The 17863-nt window shown below is 61.8% G+C and overlaps 4 protein-coding genes across 4 annotated transcripts; 2 read left to right on the forward strand and 2 right to left on the reverse strand.

The window, feature by feature from the left end:
- Positions 1-669: 669 nt before the first annotated feature.
- On the forward strand, positions 670-3000 carry PLICBS_000474 (uncharacterized protein; the record flags this gene model as incomplete). The annotated part of the gene is made up of 2 exons (XM_018318525.2): positions 670-1296; positions 1348-3000. The coding sequence occupies 2 exons, from the start codon at positions 670-672 to the stop codon at positions 2998-3000; spliced, it is 2280 nt and encodes a 759-aa protein (XP_018184050.2).
- Positions 3001-3494: 494 nt separating this feature from the next.
- On the reverse strand, positions 3495-5355 carry PLICBS_000475 (uncharacterized protein; the record flags this gene model as incomplete). Its single annotated transcript, XM_018318524.2, has 2 exons — positions 3495-3762; positions 3854-5355. 2 exons carry the CDS (start codon positions 5353-5355, stop codon positions 3495-3497), a joined length of 1770 nt encoding a protein of 589 aa, XP_018184049.2.
- Positions 5356-11371: 6016 nt separating this feature from the next.
- PLICBS_000476 (uncharacterized protein) lies at positions 11372-15023 on the reverse strand (the record flags this gene model as incomplete). The annotated part of the gene is made up of 3 exons (XM_018318520.2): positions 11372-13068; positions 13130-13204; positions 13253-15023. The coding sequence occupies 3 exons, from the start codon at positions 15021-15023 to the stop codon at positions 11372-11374; spliced, it is 3543 nt and encodes a 1180-aa protein (XP_018184045.2).
- A 1723-nt stretch (positions 15024-16746) lies between these two features.
- PLICBS_000477 (uncharacterized protein) lies at positions 16747-17562 on the forward strand (the record flags this gene model as incomplete). Its single annotated transcript, XM_018318519.2, has 1 exon — positions 16747-17562. One exon carries the CDS (start codon positions 16747-16749, stop codon positions 17560-17562), a length of 816 nt encoding a protein of 271 aa, XP_018184044.2.
- Positions 17563-17863: the final 301 nt, after the last annotated feature.

The raw sequence follows: 17863 nt of genomic DNA on the forward strand, positions 1-17863 counted from the left end.
TAGACAAAAAGAGACGGACCGTTGTTGAAACACGATGGGCAGACTTTGGGCGACGAATCGACATTAAATGCTAGAGCGAGTTCAGATATATATTAGCATCCCCCTGAGCTGCAAGCCCACAAGTGTGTAACCTGCAGTTCAATGACGAGCGAAAGTAGGTAGGTCGACCAGGTACGTCAAAGTAGAAGTTGAAGGTGCTTCGAGGTTAGCTACAGGTGGTCACGTGTGAGCGCGGAGCTGCCAGCGATCCAGTCGCGACACGCGTTTGGCCTTTGATGGACCGACCCCACTACTTACGGTTCACCAGGGAGGCGACCAACATCAAACGCAGCTCGAGTCGACATGACGTCGACAAAATCGCACCGAGCGGCACCCTAGCTGTTGGATAACAGTCGAACAGTCGAGCGAAGATCCAAGAGCAGCCAGCCCGGGCGCGAGACGCGACAATCGCAGCGACACTTCCAAGCTACATCCTACAGGCGACGTCAGGCTCGTCGGCATCTGGCAGTCGATGTGTCGTTACGAGCTTCTCGGATCATTCATTCTTATCGCACATGACATTGCCGATTATATTCGATCGATCAAACGAAAACGAAGGTCCGCGAAACAAGGCTCCCAGACCGCGAGTGTACCTAACGAGAACCCTAGGCAGCTCCCTGCCGAACCAGAATGCTCCACGAGATCCTTCTCTCCCTCTCGGGGCATCCGTCCCCTCTCCTCCGATCCACCGACGACGATTCACATGCTCGAGCGGGAATCAGCCCCCCAGAGCGCCAGCTCTTAGCTTCTGCCGCCCACCTGAGCGACATCCATGTCAAGCTGCTCACCTACACGTCGCAAATATCCTCCGCGCATCCGTCGGCAATATGCCGCGCCGTTGCCGCTGCAATCTCGTCGGTGCACCTCGCTGCATTCCAGCGCAAGGTACTCGAGGTGGAAGAAAGCATACTGAAGGATGACCCCGAGCTCGTTGGTGCCTACAACATTGTCCCGCTGACCGCCGTCATGGGCGAGTTCAAGCAATGGACGAGAAGAATGGAGTGGCTCTGGGAGGTGGTGCAGTACATGCTGGCGCGAGAAAAGGACAGCGCAGCGTGCCAAGGAGCGGATTTGATAAACCGACTTCGAAAGGAGCTGCAGAGCGGCTACCAAGACGTGGCCGACACGGCGTTGAGCTTGGTCACCATGGCGGAGACGGCCTGGCTGAAGCAAGTATCTGCGTGGGTTCTCTATGGAAGACTGCCGGATTTCGGAGGCGACGACTTTTTCGTGCAAAAGTCGCAAACCGCAGAAGAGGTGACTACACTTTCCGGCCTCTGGTATCGAAGCTGAGCTAACAGGTGACAGGACTTTGTACTTCTTCGCGAACGCCTTCCATCATTTGTTGCGCCGACAACTGCGTCGTCCATGCTCTTTATTGGCAAGTCGCTCAACCACGTCCGGGTCATGGGCGACATGAATGCCGGACTGGGTGGGCTGCGCCATGTATCTTCGAAACTCAAGGAGCTTGGAAATCTGAGCTTCCCGCTCAATGGCGTAACCTTCTCGCGGACGATAACCTCCATCCGCCTCTCACTCTCCGAAAACACTCTACAGAAGATTCTGCCCTTGGCCAGGGTGGTCGAAATATTGCAACTGTTTCGGGAGTTTTTCCTTCTGGGCCGTGGCGAGTTTGCTTTGGCATTGACACACGAGGCAGATGAAAAGATACGGCATCGATGGCGCAGAGCTGGGAATCTCGCATACGAAAAGGATGATGGCCTGAAGAATGTGACTGTCAAAGATGGTGAGGTGGCAGCTGTTCTCAACAGAACTTGGGCTGTCCTGGCATCGATGCAGGGCCAACACGCCGATGAGGACGAGTCACTCGAGCTGGCTCGCGACGTACTGCGGCTGCAGCTGACCAAGTCAAGACCGCCAATTCCAATGAGCGGTGGGAAAGGCCTGGGCCCCGATGCAATCAGGCTGCTAGACTCCTCGCCATTCCGCAACATGCTGTTCTCAGTACCTGCGGCGGTGTTCGCAGACCTACCGTCGCCCCTTGACATGGTCATCTCTCCTTCAGACCTTCAGATCTATTCCTGCATTAACTCCTATCTATTGTCGCTTCGCCGCGCCCACATTCGACTGACGGACTTGTGGAAGATCACCTCCCTGCGGCGACATCACCCAGCACCTCCAGGAGCCGGAGAGCACGCGGCTTTGCTCCGGCAGCGGTGGTCAGCGCGATCGGTGGCACTGCGGAGCTCATGGACGACTGCGAGCGCCGCCATTTTCTTTCTCGGTGAGACAGAAGCGTACCTGCAGACGGAAATCGTCGAGGGTATGTGGGAGACGTTTAGTGCCTGGTTGACGGGCACGGAATCGCGGCGGGATGGGCCGAACACAAATCGATCAGGGGCTGCAACCCCCGCCGCAAATGCAGGCAGGCAGGAGAGCGAAGATGAGGACTTGTTCCTCGACGACTGGGACTCGCAGACACAAAGGCAAGCCGCCAAGACGTCAAAGAAGCCTGCCCATGATCCGCAGACACTGTCAGCGGCCCATACCCTTTACCTCCGTACTTTGGTACACAGGTTGCTTCTCACCCAGCCATCCTTTACAGATCCGCTATACACCCTGCTTGTACATATCGATCACCTCGTCGCCCATGTTCAGCGGCTGCACTCGATCTTTACGTCGATTGACCTGGAGACAGACGCTGGCGTCGTCGACGCGTTTGTGGACCTCAATCGTGAACAACGCGAAGTCATGGGCCTCCTTCGCGGAGTGGAAGACAAGGTCAGAAAGGGCATAGAAGGGGTGGTTGAGGCTCTGCGGAACCTGGAGAACAACTCTGACTTTCTGGCGGAGTGGGAGTCCCAGGGGACGATGACGGATGACGACGACATGAGCGATGGCCAGCGGTATGCGCCAGGGAGGATAGGCGGCGTGAACCGACTTCTAATGAAGCTGGACTTTGGCAGCTGGCTGGGCAACCAAACTGATGGCTGGGAGTGATGGACATGAATGACGACGGGCTATGCGGTACACGGAGTTGAGGTTTTGAGCATTCGGATTCAGTTTGTGCGCAGACAATGGGCGTTTGAGAGGATACTGAGTAGCCGATTGCGAAGACGGCGACAGATCTCAGACTTGAGTACATAGTGTCAATTGCCGTGGAAATTATTCCAAGTACATGATTCTCGTGGCATAAATTCGTAAAGTCGCAAACGCCGTCCGTGCTCGGCCCCATCATTGATGCTCATGCTTGATGCTTTCCCGGCCTCTGAAATAGGCTCAATCCCATCCATTCAACGCCTCATGCGATCTCGAAAAAAAAAAACAAGATTGAAATGAAATGGTAAGAGGACAAGTAGAAAACATCTGCAGAGAATAGTAGTAAAAGCAAAGGAAGTTGCAATTGCTGGGGGGCGCCGGGTTTGATCTGTGAGTACGGCAGCCCACCCAGTTGACTCAGCCAGAGAGGGCCTTTCTGTCGAACTTGGTTGATATCAATACACGGCGACGGTGCGCCCCAGGCGCAGCGGGCTGTGCGAGTGCTGCGCCGACGGCCGGCGGGAGAAGAAGCCCCGGACGCCGGGTCTGCGGGCCGCGTCCTCTCCGTCCGCGTCGGCGGCGGCAGCGGAGGCCGGACCGGGCCCGAAGTGGGGCTTCGTCGGGAGCAGATACGGGGAGACGTGCGCGGGCTTCTTCTTGACGGGCCAGCGCTCGCGGATGGAATCGTCCACCAGGGCGATGAGACCGGTTGCCACTATGACGCTGCGGTCGAATCGTCAGCAAATAATCATTCCATCATGTTGCGAGCAAAGAGGATGGGATAGGAGACAGGGGGGGGAGGGGAGAAACGTACTCGGCAACATCGGTCACGGCATCGACGACGGACTGGTCGCTGATCCACATGTAGCACGGCGGCACCCACCCGCCGGCGCGGTCCTCGGCAAAGACCTGCGTCGGGGTGCGCACCTCGGGGACGATGTGCGCGACCGCGGCGGCGGCGTCCCCGTCGCGCACGAGGTGGAACGACACGGCGCCGAGGGCACGGTCCACGGCCCGGCGCCAGGCGTACCGGTGGCCCCACCACTCGAACTCGTACGCCTTGGTCGCCGCGCCGCCGCTGCCGCTCGAGTGCCGCCGCGAGACGTCGACGCGCGCGTAGTTGCTAAACTCGAGCTTGATGGTGTCGGTCGGGACGAGGACCTGCGGCGGGGGGTGCGCGGCGCCCGAGCCGCCAGCTCCAGATAGAAGCGCGTTGCCGGCCAGGGAGGCGGACGAGGCGGTCGACCCACGGCGGCTCCAGCACGACGACGAGGCCGTGGTATGGGCCGTCACGGTGCTGCCCCCTGTGGAGGGCCGGCGCGCAAAGCCCAGCGAGTTGCGCGGCGAAGACGTCGTCGTCGAAGCGTCGCCGTTGCCGGCGCCAGCGGACGACGAGGACGAGGACGAGCGGCGGAACGGGCTCTTGACGGAGCGCAGGGCGCGCTGCAGCGTGTGGCTCGCCGAGGAGACGGCGGCGGCGCGGCCGCCCGAGGAGGGCGCATACGCGCGCTTGGAGAAGCACACCTCGCGGCCCGAGTCGCGGCAGTAGCGGCGCAGCGAGAAGTCGCGCCGCGCGAGGTCGTGCATGCGCAGGTGGAAGAGCTGCACGGTGGCGGGCCTCCTGCGGGGGCCGAGGACGGGGCCGGGCGCACCGGACGGGCCGGGGCTGCTTGGGGCGACGACGGTCTCGACGCGCAGGTTCATGTTGCCGTCGGCGGTGGTGTCGTCGTGGCGGATGGCGAGGCGGTCCAGCGAGGGGAACAGCCGGGCGAAGGTGTAGGGGTCCGAGGGGCGGAGGGACGGATCGAGCGGGATCAGAGTGCGGTAGGGGGGTAGAGCGGCGGGGATGGAGGCGTCGGCCGGGGACGGGAGGTGTACCGTGCTAGGGGCGGCGGTGGCCTCGACCGGGTGGGCGGCGTCGTTGCCATCGTCGTCGGGGGAGAGGCTCAGAGGGTCCGGCTCGGCGTCGGAGAGGAGCGAGTCGTAGGTAGCGACGGAGGAGAGGGAGGCGGCGGGCGAGGGCGGGAAGAAGGTGATTGTAGGCGGAGGTTCTTGATCGAGCTTCTCCCGACATTCTTCTTCTTCTTGCCGCTGTTCTTCTTGTTGCCGTTGGTCTCTTCTCCTCGGCTGTTCCTGGCTGCGGCGGCGTGGCCGCTCGTGGCGCGTGCTGCGCGAGCTGGAGGGCGTCTTGTAGATGGACGTCGGGGCGGTGGAGGGTGTGGATTCGTACGAGGCGGCGGCGGAGGAGGAGGACCCGGAGGAGGACGAGGCGAGGGAGGAGTCGGAGAGAGCGGATGAGGAGTAGGAGGACGCCATGATGGACGGGGCTATGGGGCCGTCGTCGCTACTTGAGGGTTTGTGCTCTATTATGCGGACTTTGGTGGGCATTTTGCCGGTTTGGGGGATGAAGGTCGTGGCGGTGAGTGCAGACGTTGGCGGTGGTGGTGGTGGCGGTGGTGATTCAGCCGTGTAAGTGAGGTGAGAGGTCCGGTGAGGTGAGGTGGGGGGATCTCCCGCTCAGAGTCGCACAAGATGACTGAGCGCGCGATGGAAATGACCAAAACGAGCTGTATGTAAAACGGAAGCGAGATGCAAGGGATCAAATCTCGAAAAGAAGGGAGGAGCTGCTGCTGGCGGAATAATGCTGCTGCTGCTGCATGTATGTATGTATGTATCCGTCTGTCCGTCCGTTCGAGATAGATTTGGGGTCAGACAGGGACGAGATCTGGGCCATATAAAGGTAGTAACCCAAGCGAGACCGGCCGGCCGGGGAGGGGAGAGGGGGGGAAGAGGTTGGGCAGAGGGCCGTTTGTATATGTACACATGCACATACACATGCACACAGGTAGGTACACACACGTACGTTGTTGCAGATGGGTGGACGGATGGATCCCTTGCGACACAACTGGAAGTGCGCCCACACACGGCGGGCATGCTGCACGATCCGAAGGGAAGCAGATGCCCGGCCTGGGTGTGTCACCTTGCCCACCATGCCACCCACGCATCCACGCTCCCGGAGCAACTCACTCTCGTCGACGCACACATACGTACGTGTATGTTCCCCACAGGGGGGAACAACGGCCAGGCATGCGTGCGTGCGCCTCGACTGCTCTGCTCTGCTCTGCAAAAAGGCACCCCCAAACGGGCAGGGGATCTTGGCTTGGCCAGGGGGGGTGTGAGCTGGAGTGAGTGACTGAGTGCCTGTCGTGCCAACGCCGCCCACTGTTCGCCTCGCCTGCAAATCGGGGTGCCGACACACCCCCCGCCGCCGCCAATCGAGTTGGGACGGGGGTGGTGAGTTTTCGACACTGCGGGCGCTTGCCGTTGTTTCGCTGTCCCCCCCGCGGCTCGCGTTGGGGGGCGACTGGCGCGCGGGGCGGCGACGGCGCGGGACGAGAATGAGTGGACGGGAGGCGGGGGAATTGGTCTCTCGGCTCTCTCTCACAGGCAACACGTAACGGCCATCACACGAAGCACCATAATTACCACGTAGACGGGGGGACCTCGGGGGCGTGTGTCTGCGTCTGTGTCTATGTGTGTGTGCGCGTGCCTGCGTGGCTGAGCGACGGCGCAATTACTCGTGCTCGTTACTCGTTACTCGTACATACAGGACGGTCGGTCATGTGCTGTACCTTGTTCGTGACGGGCTGGCTGTTTCGCAAGAGGGAATGCCGAGGCGAGCGAGCGAGCGAGCGACAGCGCGCACGCGCGAAACGAAACATGACACGCCAGACGGGCCGGCCGTTGATGAGACGGCGAAAAAGCGACCCGTCTGCCCAAACAGGCAACGCCAACAGAGAGAGACAGAGAGGGAAAGACCCTGACATGTCGGCCGCCCGTCTGGAAGGATTCCGTCTGTCCGTCCATGCGTCCATCCGGCGACCTGACATGACATGCACACACGTACGCCATCGTATGTTGTCTTGGTCGACGACTGCCTGAACAGTCTAGTCTGCCCCTCGGGCCGTGGCGAGTGAGTGCTTTCAAGTTCCGTTACGGCACGATTCATACGCCTGCGTTGCTTGATGGCCAGCTTTCGTTCCCGTCGCCAAGGCTGATCGTCGTTGTGCCTGGCGCAGCGTAGTTGGGTGCTAAACCTGGGAGTCATGTTTATTCGATATTGTGACACCGGCTGGCTGACAGACAGCCCAACAAGCGAGGCGTCGTGGTGTGATGATGAGCGTTGGACAGGCCACTTTTCTCTTTATTTTCCCGCTCTTCGCCGTTAATCCACCCCCCTCCCCTGTGGCTTTTTTATCTTGGCTTGATTCCCGACTTTCCAGGCCAGGCAGCCGAATCTCCCCTTCTAGAATCCTTGAAAGATCGGAAGAAGGGGGTTTCCGATTTCTTCCTCGTTGCCTAGCATTCCCGAACAAGAACAAGAATTCGAAATGTCTGTCCACCGCGGGTGGCCATTCGGTCCAGCGCACATGCTGGGCGCCATCCTTCACCGGATGAAGAGTCCTAAACGGGCGTGCTATCGGGCAGAGGCGCAACGACGGGACGTCCGGTGCCTGAGACGAGGGTGGTGCCTGGAGGCGGCAAGCTACCCGCCAGACGGGCCGAGCCTGATTGAGGGTTGCGTAAGGGTAAGGTAGCGGTGGCGCGGATCAGGGCGCGGGCGCCTGAAAACGACCCCCAGCGGGGTTGGGTCTGGAGTGCCTCCACTAAGCTGGTCGGCCCCAGTGCTTCCATTCGGGCTTCCAGCAGTCGCGGCAGCGGGCCTGAAGCCAACCCTGGAACCCGTAGAGTGGTGCGATTCCCTTCATGGGCCCCGTCTTTGCCCGCCAATGCTCCGTCCACTTACACAAGACACACTCCCTCCCCTCTTCCGCACTGCGGCGACAGCGTCATCGCCTCGACGCCAGGATCGTCACACGAGTTCAGATCCAAGACATCCCACTACTACTACTCTCACTACAGATCTTTAGCAGCCATTGCCGCGCGCCGTGCCTCTTGCATCTCCGGGGCCATGACGTCGCGCGCAGAGAGACGAAGGGCCTTGCAGAAACCCGCCTGCAGCATTAACCTCCTGCACCGACGCGGGGACCAAGAGCCAAGACTCGTTGGGAATGCATGCGCGCTGACGATGTCTCTGCATTCGAAGCGCGCGCTACAAATCAGCCCCGCCCAGTGAGCGAGGGGACGGGACGAGAGGGTAGGTGAGAGGGGGCTTGTCCCATGGGCGTTGATGCCCAACGCTGCAGGGCGCAATCGGATCGACCCGCGGCAGGGCACGGCACGCACTTACAGGCCGCCCGGCGGGCTATTTTGGTGGTTTCTCGTCTCCCGTCGTGCCTGCTGCGAATCTACAGCACAAGCCACGAAGGCTCTCAGTAGGTGGCCACAGTATCTGCAGCAGAGCTTCTCCCACGTCAGATCTCCCCAGTCCCGCCCCTTCTTGTCGCTCCACCGGTCGGGGACAGGGCGCGGCGATCTCTCGGTGGCAGTGGTGGCCGTCGTCGTGGTTGTTGCACTGCGCCTCCCGCAAATGCACCCAAAGCTTCGATGCATGACGACGACTACACACAGCTTCGTACGGAGCATACCAAGACCGCGGCGGCCGCACAAGAGAAAGGGACACCGACCGCCCGGTGTACAGTAGCGCCAAGCATCGCATAAACCGGCGTCATGCCAGAACAAGGCCGCCGTGTCTCTGCATCTCCGCCGCCGGTTGAGACACCGACGACGTCACGGCCCACCATGTCGTCGGCACCTGAGCTGGAGCATTCTGGTGCTACTAGCTTGGTAGCGGGATACTAGCCTCGGGACCTCAATCAGACGGCCAGGCGTCCCGTGGCGCCTCACTGCGTCGTCGCCGCCCTTCGTCTGCCGACGCTCTAGCGGGAGCGAGCGAGCGAGCGGGCAGGCCCTCGCGGCAGTGAAATAGCTAGTTAGCCAGTGTGGGTGTCTTGTTCTGTTCATCCGGCCCCGAATGAGACACTCGGCTCCCGTGCCCTCCCCCGTGTCCATCTGCCGAGAAGAAGACGCGAGAGGGGGCCGACCGCGAATGGCGCCCGCGACACGGCAAATGAATCCAGCCAGCTGGTGTGCCCTGACCGAGGCGGCCATCCACGGCGGGCTTCGGCGATTGCTTCGCCAACGACACAGGCCATTGCAGGGAACAAGCATGCTGTAGGACATTGCTCTTCGTGAAGAATCATGCCCGCTGCCTCCGTGATGAGCTCCCTTCTTTCGTCCAGCCATCCAATCTGCGAATCGAGCTGTGGCAGGCAGACTGAGTGAGGGAGCCAGCCGGCCATCATCCATCCATCCATCCATCCATCCATGGCCCCGACCGGGTCGCGGCGTGTCAGGCGCTCATTCGCGCGGCCTCGGTGCTCCGGCTCGCCGCGGGCTGCTGCTGCTCCTCCTCCTCGTTCGCCTTCCTCCACCACCATCAAGTGCTCCCACTGAGTTGTTGCTGCTCGTCCCACGACCTGGCCTCTCGTGTGTACCTAATCCAGGTCCCCGGATTTGCCGTGTCCTCCCCCTGCCAACTCACTCACCCTCCCGTGTGCTGTGCCCCTCGAGCATCTTTCGCCGATCAGACGACTCGGCCAATTAATGTCCCTCAACCACAACCACAACCACAACCACGAAACCACAACAGCTCCCCCCGTCTCCCGCATTCTGTGCTGTGCTCTGCGACGCACACTCACGCACACGCGTACTGTCGCGCATACGGTACGGAGTACATGCGCATGCTACCGCGTGGCTCGAGCAGCAAGACACTCAAGTGACGGAAGCGCGGGCGGGAGGGAGCACGGGGAGAGATTAATATCCCGCCGCCAACGGCTTGCGATAGTTGTTGTGCGTGTGTATGCGAAGGAATACGTACGATATGACAGACTTTGTAGATTGGCGAGCTGCAGAAACCCTCCCTGCCAGCCTGGGTGTGGGTTTTCATCGTGGCAACTGACGAGGTGGTCCGCGCTCACGTTTTTGGGGGCACCAGCAGGTGAGCAAGGTGCTTTGCTGTGCCGTGCTTCGCTGGACGACTTACACCCACTCCGCCGTCACCATCGCTCGACCATTACGGTGCTGTATCCGCAAGACGGACGGACACTCATTCCATATCCAGCTTCATCATCAATGCCTGTACAAAGTATACTACTTGGTACTCCAATTCAACAATCGATTCACCCACGCAACCGAGCGCATCCTGCTCTGCTCCGGCAAAAACCTAGACCAACCCTCTCTCGCGCTCCTTCATGGACCGAGCGCGCGATTCTCCCGATTCCCGAATACCCTGCAACAACTCCGACTCCAACGCTGCTCGGGTGTTGGAGGAGCATCTAACCACCACCAACCCGAGCCCCTTGAGGGTCATGTACACTCTTCATCCACAATGCCACATCCCAGAAGCGACCTGCCTGCCCATCAATTCCACATATCCCATCTTCAATTGCCACGCCCATTCGTTCGTTCGTCCGTTCGTCCGTTCGCTTGCCTATCCCGCCTCCTACAACAGTACAGTACCCTCGCAGCATCACGCGCCCTCCCGCGCATCCCATCCCCCCCCTCGGCCCATCCCTCGCCGTGCAGCTCTCTCTCTCTCTCTCTCCGGCTCACCCCTCATACCCCGGATCGGCTCCCGTCACCAGTGACCACCTACCTCCCTCCCTCCCTCCCGCACAGCGCATTATCCAACAGGAGTCAACCTCCCGCGGCCACCCACCCAACCTACCTTGCCACCCCCGGCAAGCACACCAGCTTGCAAAGATGAGCCGATCCTCCCCAGAGTCTCACTATGGCTCAGGGCAGGCCAGGTCCCTGGCCAGCCCGTCCGGTCTTCAGCAGCCAACACGGGCCCGATGCGCACCACCATCCCCCCCCTCTCTCTCTCGCCATACAGAATGCAAAGCCAGCGTCCCGATCGGCCCATGCCCGTCCAGGGCAGCTCCTTCCGAGAGCTGCCTGGCCACACACACAGCCTTCATAGAAGCTTGCGAATGGCCGTCTGGCCGCATCCGTGGCACGTCGTGCCGTGACGCTACTGTAAGAGGACTAAATGAGAACCATCTTCGACGCAGCCGCTATTCCTTGATGCCCAAGGGCCGGTTCAGCTAGTCATTCGAAAGAGCCCAGGCAAGCCATCTCTCTCATCATCATCGGCAGCGGCACCAAGAGCAGCGCACGCGAATCTGCAACGGCTTACAGTAAATGCACTACCCTATGCTATGAGAGCACCATGGTCTCTGAGCGGCCACCAGCTGCGTACAAACACCTCTCAGACAGCCCATCCCACGACCCAGTCAGCATGCCCAGCGCCGGCCCTTCCGACTACTCCGTCGCTCCTCGACGCCATGCCGCTGCTCCCGAAGCTCCATTAGGGCTGGCTGTTCCAGCCAACCCAGCTCCGAGGGACCACCCGCCAGATCTTGACCTCGCCGCTTCGCAGGTCGTCCAGCTTGAAGCTCTCGAGCTTCACCTTCTTGCTCTCTCGCCCTTGCTCCCATGCCCGTACCTTCTTCTTCGTCCCGTCCCATTCCGCCACTACACCCACGTGGTCGGGCTTGCCCACCTCGGCCGTGTACTTGGCGTGCATGGGCCCGTGCTTCCCCTGGAACTTTGCGTTGCGGATCGAGATGATGTCTCCTGGCCGAATCACGTCGTGCTGCTGCGTCGAGGCATTGCCCATGTTGGCATACACCAACGCGCCGTAAGACCGTGACCCAACGGGCCACAGCGCGTCCCGGAGGGGCCGGAGAAGCTCCAGCACGAGCCCCTGGGGAGTCCCGTCGGCAACGACCGTATCCTTCTTCGACGAGGCGGCGTCCGAAATTTGCCGCCCGAATCGCTCGTAAAACTCCTCCATCTGGTCTTGACGCAATGTTCGCGGCGGCGGCTCGTGCCGTTGCTCGAGCTCCACGTCAGACGGGTTTGATGGGTCATATCGTACCGTGATGATCGTCTGGGAGTAGTCTTGGTAGAGGACAAAGATCTCGCGCGTAGTCACAGTCTTGGACCCCTGGTTCGTCGTCGTCGACTCTTCGCTCTCAAAGTGAATGTCGCGACGTCCCTGTAGCACGGGCGGTACTTGGTTGGCCTGCTTCCACCACCCACTCTGTACAGCCAGGTCAATATCGTTGGCGATGAAGCCAGACTCCATAGACGGTCGATGAATGTCTACGGATCTCCGGCCCCCAGTGCTAGTCCGCTGCACGTCCAACGATTGCCTGGCCTGGCCGCGGCTGCCGGGAGCAGCAGGAGGCGCCCTCCGATCTGGGGCAGACACGCCAGGTGCGGGCCCAGGGAAGTAGGCGTCTTCCTCCTCGATCATGGGGGTCTTGTGGCTGTAGCTTGAGGCCGGAGCAGCGTAGTTGTAGGGGTCATAATCGTCGCTCTGGGCAGGTGGAGCTTCCTTCGGGGGAGGTGGCGGTGGAGGAGCTGCCCGTGGCATATCTACAGATCGTCGCTTGCCGCTGTCGGGTGCCGGATGAGAAGGCAGCGGCGGAGGCACGGCCCTCGGAGCCGCGGCCGTCGGGATCGGAGGTGGCAGGACCGGCGGCACATCTGCGATGGGGGACTGCAGCGTGTTGTCCTCGCTAGAGTCACGCGCATGAGCCTTCAGAGCGTCCTTGTGAGGAACCGAGGAGGCAATGTCGGTATCGTAGTCGCCCTCATACTCGGTATTCTCCTCGTCCTCTTCTTCGCCGGCTTGAGGAGGACGTGAGGGGATAGGCGGCGGAGCATGAACGTCGGCAGTTGACTGTCGGCTTAGAACCCCAGGCGGGGGCGGTGGAGGAGGACGGCTTTGCGACGGTGGAGGCACGGGGGCGGTCCCGGGGATCGGAGGCGGCGGCCTGCTATTGCGCTTGTTTGCGGAAGGCGGCGATGTTGGCGAGAACTCCTCACGACGAGGAGATAGTGGTGGCGACTGCACTCGCTGAGGCGGTAACGGCGGCGATCGCGTAGAGCTCAGGGGTGTCTCCCTCTCGCGATTAGCGCCAGATAGTTCATCGTCGGATTCAGATCCTTCCGTTGGCGGCGCATCGGCCGGCGGTGGTGGCGGCGGTGGTCGCGCTGTGAAGGTATGTTAGCACTCTGGTTTGGAGCTGAGGGCGAGCAACGCAGGTCAACATACCCTCCGTCGGCACCGGGGGCGGTGCAGGGCGACCGCCAGGGACCGGTGGAGGCCCGCTCGCGTCTCTTCGAGGAGCTATTCATCGTTAGCGAGATATTTGCCTTGCAGCAAGGGTCTACTCACGTTTCGGCTCAGGGACAGGGGCTGGTGTAGTTGCCTCTTCCTCTTCCTCTTCAGAGTCAGCTTCGTCCGCGGCACGCGGCGGAACTGGGGGCGGCACGGCACGGGCGGGAGGTGCAGGCTCGTCCTCATCAGCGTGGCGCTTGTGCTCCCCAGAGGCTCGAGGCGCACCCATGCCAGGAAGTGCCATTGCCATGGGTGTGGGAATCGGGGGAGCAGCGCGAGAAATATGGCTCGTCTCCTCACTCCCTTCGGCTTCAGGCCCTGCTTCAGCCTTGGGCGCCTTCTTCTTTGGTGGAGCCATGCCCGGCATGGGCGCTCCAAACATGCCGTGGAAGCCCATTCCACCACTCATCTTGGCCATTCGAGCGCGCAACTCCTCCTTGCGCCGGACCTCTGGGTCGACATCTTCCTCCTCTTCCTCCTCTTCCTCTTCCTCTCCCTCTTCTGCCTCAGCCGCCTCCCCTTCTTCCGCAGCGGCGGTCGTTGCAGCCGTAGCAGTCGGAACACGGGACATGCGTCTTTGCACGCCATCGCTATCATCGCGCTCAGTCGTGTCATCCTGGCCTTCGGTGGTGTCACCCGCACCAGACATGTCGGCCTCGTTGCCGTCGTGCACAGACTCAACCGCAGGGCCCTTGGACGACTTGCGTCGTGGAGGGGCGACACGCGGAGACTGGGGATCGTCCGTGGACGTTCTCGCCGCAGACTCCAGGGTCTCCGTGCGCTCCAGAGTGGGTGAAGCGAGAGTCTCTGCGGTATCCGCTGGTACTTCTGTGTGTACGGCGGGCTCGGTGCGCTTCTTCGGGGGCGGCTTCTTGGGCTTCTCTTTCTTGGCGGCAGCGTCGGCATGTCGCTGGGCCTGCTCCATCTGCTGCTTCTGCAAAAGGGCGATGCGCTCCTTCAGGCTCGTAGGCTTCGGCTGGTCCTCTTCCTCGACAGCCTCGTGCTGTTCGGATGGGACAAGGCCTGCCTTTTCCGCCTGCTCCATAGTCTCCGCCTCTCTTTCCTTGATCTCAGGATCTTCTTCTCGCCTATATTGAGTTGTCGCGGGGGTTTCCCTCGGCGGTGGGACGTAGGCATTTCGGCTAGGGGGAGGGGCAACGAAGGGCTTCTTGATGAAGCCTCCGCCTCCGCTCAGAGACCCGGGCTTGAACGGGGCTACGGGCGGAGCGGCCGGCTTGTTGAATGCCGCAATGCGATCCTTGAACGAGTTGCTCGCGGGCTTCTCCGTGACAGGCGGCGGGGCGGAAGCCTTCGCCTTCGGCGCAGATGTCGAAGCGGCGGCGGCGGCGGGCGCAGGATGCTCCGTAGTCTTGCTGGCGGAGGGAGGGGACGCGGGAGTCGGAGCCGGCTCGGGGGCCTTGACCGGAGCTGCCGCGGGGGCGGCCGTTGCACGCTCGGCGGGGGCGGCCCTGTGAACGGGCTCGTCGGCTTCTTCAATCTCCAGCTCCTCGTGCTTGGGAAGAGCCGGTTCCTCATGTGCCGGCGCCGCGGCTACCTCTTCAGCAGCCGGAGGGTGAGCGGTCTCGGCGTCCTTCTTGGTGCGCGTGCGGGCGGGCCGGGGCGGAGCGGTGGGCTCGAACTTCTCGACAAAGTTGCGAGGGAAGATGCCCTCCTTCTTGACGCCATGGTCGTCGACGTACTCGCCGGCGTACCAGTCGTCATCCTCCTCCTCGGTCACGGTGATGACCTGGCCGAGGGGGAAGTTGAGGTCGTCCTCGTGCGGCGACGAGTACTCGTAGACGGCCTTGACCCGGAAGGGCACGGCCATGGCGGGCGACGGCGTTGTTTCGCGGTGTTGGGATGCTGCGACACGGCCAGACGGACAGCCCTGTGACACGTCTGTCGCGGCGAGATGCGTGAGACGTTTTCGCTCCCGTCCGTCGCAGAGGGGGAAGGCGGAAGAGCAGGTCGGTCGGTATTACGCGGGTGGGTCGACGTGCAGAAGCGAGGAGGCGGAGGGGCAGACCTGCTTTGCTGGAAGGCTGGCTGGCTGGCTACCCAGGGGGAAAGGGCCTCTGGAGCTCTGGAAGAGGAGGGCTTCGTCAGCCTGGGGGAAGCGGGGACGGGGGGGGGTGTTTGGGCGCGGGACTCATGCAGGCCAGCGGTCCCGAGCTACTTTCGTACGAAGGGGATAGGATAGCTTGTACCTTGGCACGCGCGGAGCGAGAGGTTGGAGGTTGGAGGAGGTGACGATGGGACTCGACACACGTACGAGGACAGAGCAGGCGCGTATAGGTAGTCGGTCTGGCGAGCGGCCCTGCGGTGGGTGGTGGGATGCAAGAGGAGCAGACGCGGCGCAGGAGCGGGCTGTGAGGCGTAGCGTCGTGGCATCGACGGACGGAGCTTGGAGAGGTCGAGGAGGCGTCGTGGTGGGTTCCAGGCCGGGCGGGGGGGTCCACGGGTGTTGGGTAGCTGGAGGTTGGCAGCACCCGCCAGCCAGCGGGCAGCGCTGTGGAGATAGGCGGACGGTTGGTCGCCCGGGGGGGGAGGCGAACGACGTCAGCGGGCGCGGGTGGAGGGACAATGACGAGGACACCTCGACTGCGAGAGCGGGACGAGCCTCCGGGCAGATTTACAGTGCAGTTGCCGCCCCGAGGGTTCCTTCTGCTGTCGGCAACGGGACGGACGAGACGGATTCGAGGCCAACGGACGCAACGCTCAACTGCTTGGACGCCGCTCGACAAAGACGACCTCGCAATTAAATATGCCCGTGTCGAGACAATGGCCGCATCTCTCCGCATTTACGCGTTCGTAGATGCACACAATTCTGAGACGTGGTGAGACGGCTTGTCGACTCCAACTTGCGCCGCCGCTAGGTCTCCATTGCAACAACCGCCCCCAACGCCCACACCAGCAGCCAGCACCAGCACCAGCACCAGCGCCTGGCGCACAACGGGGCGACCGACCGCAGCGGCTCGTGCTGGCAGCCTGAGGCGGCAGCACCCAGCCATCCCATGAAAGTGGTCGGAGCCGTCGGGACGCCAGGTCAGTGGCTTAGGTTGGAGCTCTTTCCGACGTCGCCGCCCGCCAATGGCGAACAACTGGAGTGTCCCGTCGGCCAGAACGCCGCCGCCGCCCACCGCCGATGAGGTGTGAAGCAGGCAGCCCCCTCCTCCCCGCCCTACTGGAGGTGCAGTGGGTGCAACTGGACCCTGACGTGAGCTGCTGCACTGCGCTGGACTGGACCGGGAGGTGTGGTTCACCACCCACTGGAGCAGCTCGAAAGCCACAGCTTCGATTTTTAGTGGGGGGCGGCTGGTCGCCTTCCCATCCCAAGCCGTTTGGTAACAGTCTCTGCCAAAGCTCTCCAACGGCGCGACTTCCTTCGAACGTTTGCACCTCATGGCACAAACGCCTTCACCGCTGGAGACTCTCATGCCTTGCGTCTGACCTCGCGACTCGCTCAGCGCCAAACCATACCCCGTCACAGATGCAAATCTAAAGGCAAAGCGCATCCCCGGAGCCATAGAGCTAGCTCTTTCTTCGCCACCATGGATTTCGCAGATATCGACGACAACATCGAAAAGACCATCAAGGGCACCGTCAAGAAGCGGAACGCAGCGCCGCTACCTACGCCCGAGGAGGCCCGCAAGATAGCCATCCATCATGCGACGCTCCTCCAGCACAGGAAGGACCTAGAGGCTCGGATCCTCGACAGCGTCATCGAGCTCTCCGAGTACCCCCGCGACCGGTCGCCACAGTTCTCGGCCGCCAACCCCGCGCCCTCAGACGCCGAGGAGTTCAAGCAGCAAGTCCGCCTCTTCCAGCCGTCAGATCACAAGGACCTCGTCGAGGAGCGCAACGTGAACGGGCTCTGCGGCTACACGCTGTGTCCCAAGCCGCACCGCGACACCGGCCCGGGGGGGAAGTGGACGATCCGCAGCGGCGCGATCCTCGAGCGCAGGAACATCGAGATGTGGTGCTCCGAGCAGTGCGCCAAACGCGCCATGTACGTCCAGGTGCAACTTAGCGAGACTGCAGCCTGGGAGAGAGTTGGCAACGACAAGATCCGGATCGACTTGCTGGACGAGCCCAAGGCAGCCGACGGAAAGCAGGAGCGCGATGCGCAGGACCAAGTTAAGCTACCGTCCAAAGACCCGGTGGATGCGGTTCGCGAAGCCGCGGTATTGGCCCTGGAGCGTGGTGAACAGCTGCCATTGTCCGCCACCGACAAGGTCAAGGTCGATATCCAGGAGAAGGAGACCAAGGCCCCGACGAATACCATCATTACCGGCGACAAAGATAGCCACCTCAGCGTGGAGGGGTATGTCAGCCGGCTACCATATCGGCCCAAGCCACAGACTTGAACGTCTGCTGCTACAATACTTGTCTACGGACTACGGTGCATAGGAATCGGTGTTTGGGTGGAGACCGCATTATCTGGAGTTTGGCTTTCAAAAATGGCATGTCGTGGGTATGAGACAGGCTGCATATACCCTCATCGAGTAAATGAAATAGCCGGCGCGGCCAGGATTGGCGCAAGACTGCCATCCGAAAAGAATCCGTAGTCCGGTCAAGCGTGACATTCGCATTGGCATTCACTTGAGCGGCTGGGCTCGAGTATCTTGGCGATCAAGCGTCATCTCCAGAGACATCTGGAGAATCGGC

This window comes from Purpureocillium lilacinum (assembly GCF_023168085.1).
Source record: "Purpureocillium lilacinum CBS 284.36 DNA, scaffold_1, whole genome shotgun sequence".
Lineage (NCBI taxonomy): Eukaryota > Fungi > Ascomycota > Sordariomycetes > Hypocreales > Ophiocordycipitaceae > Purpureocillium > Purpureocillium lilacinum.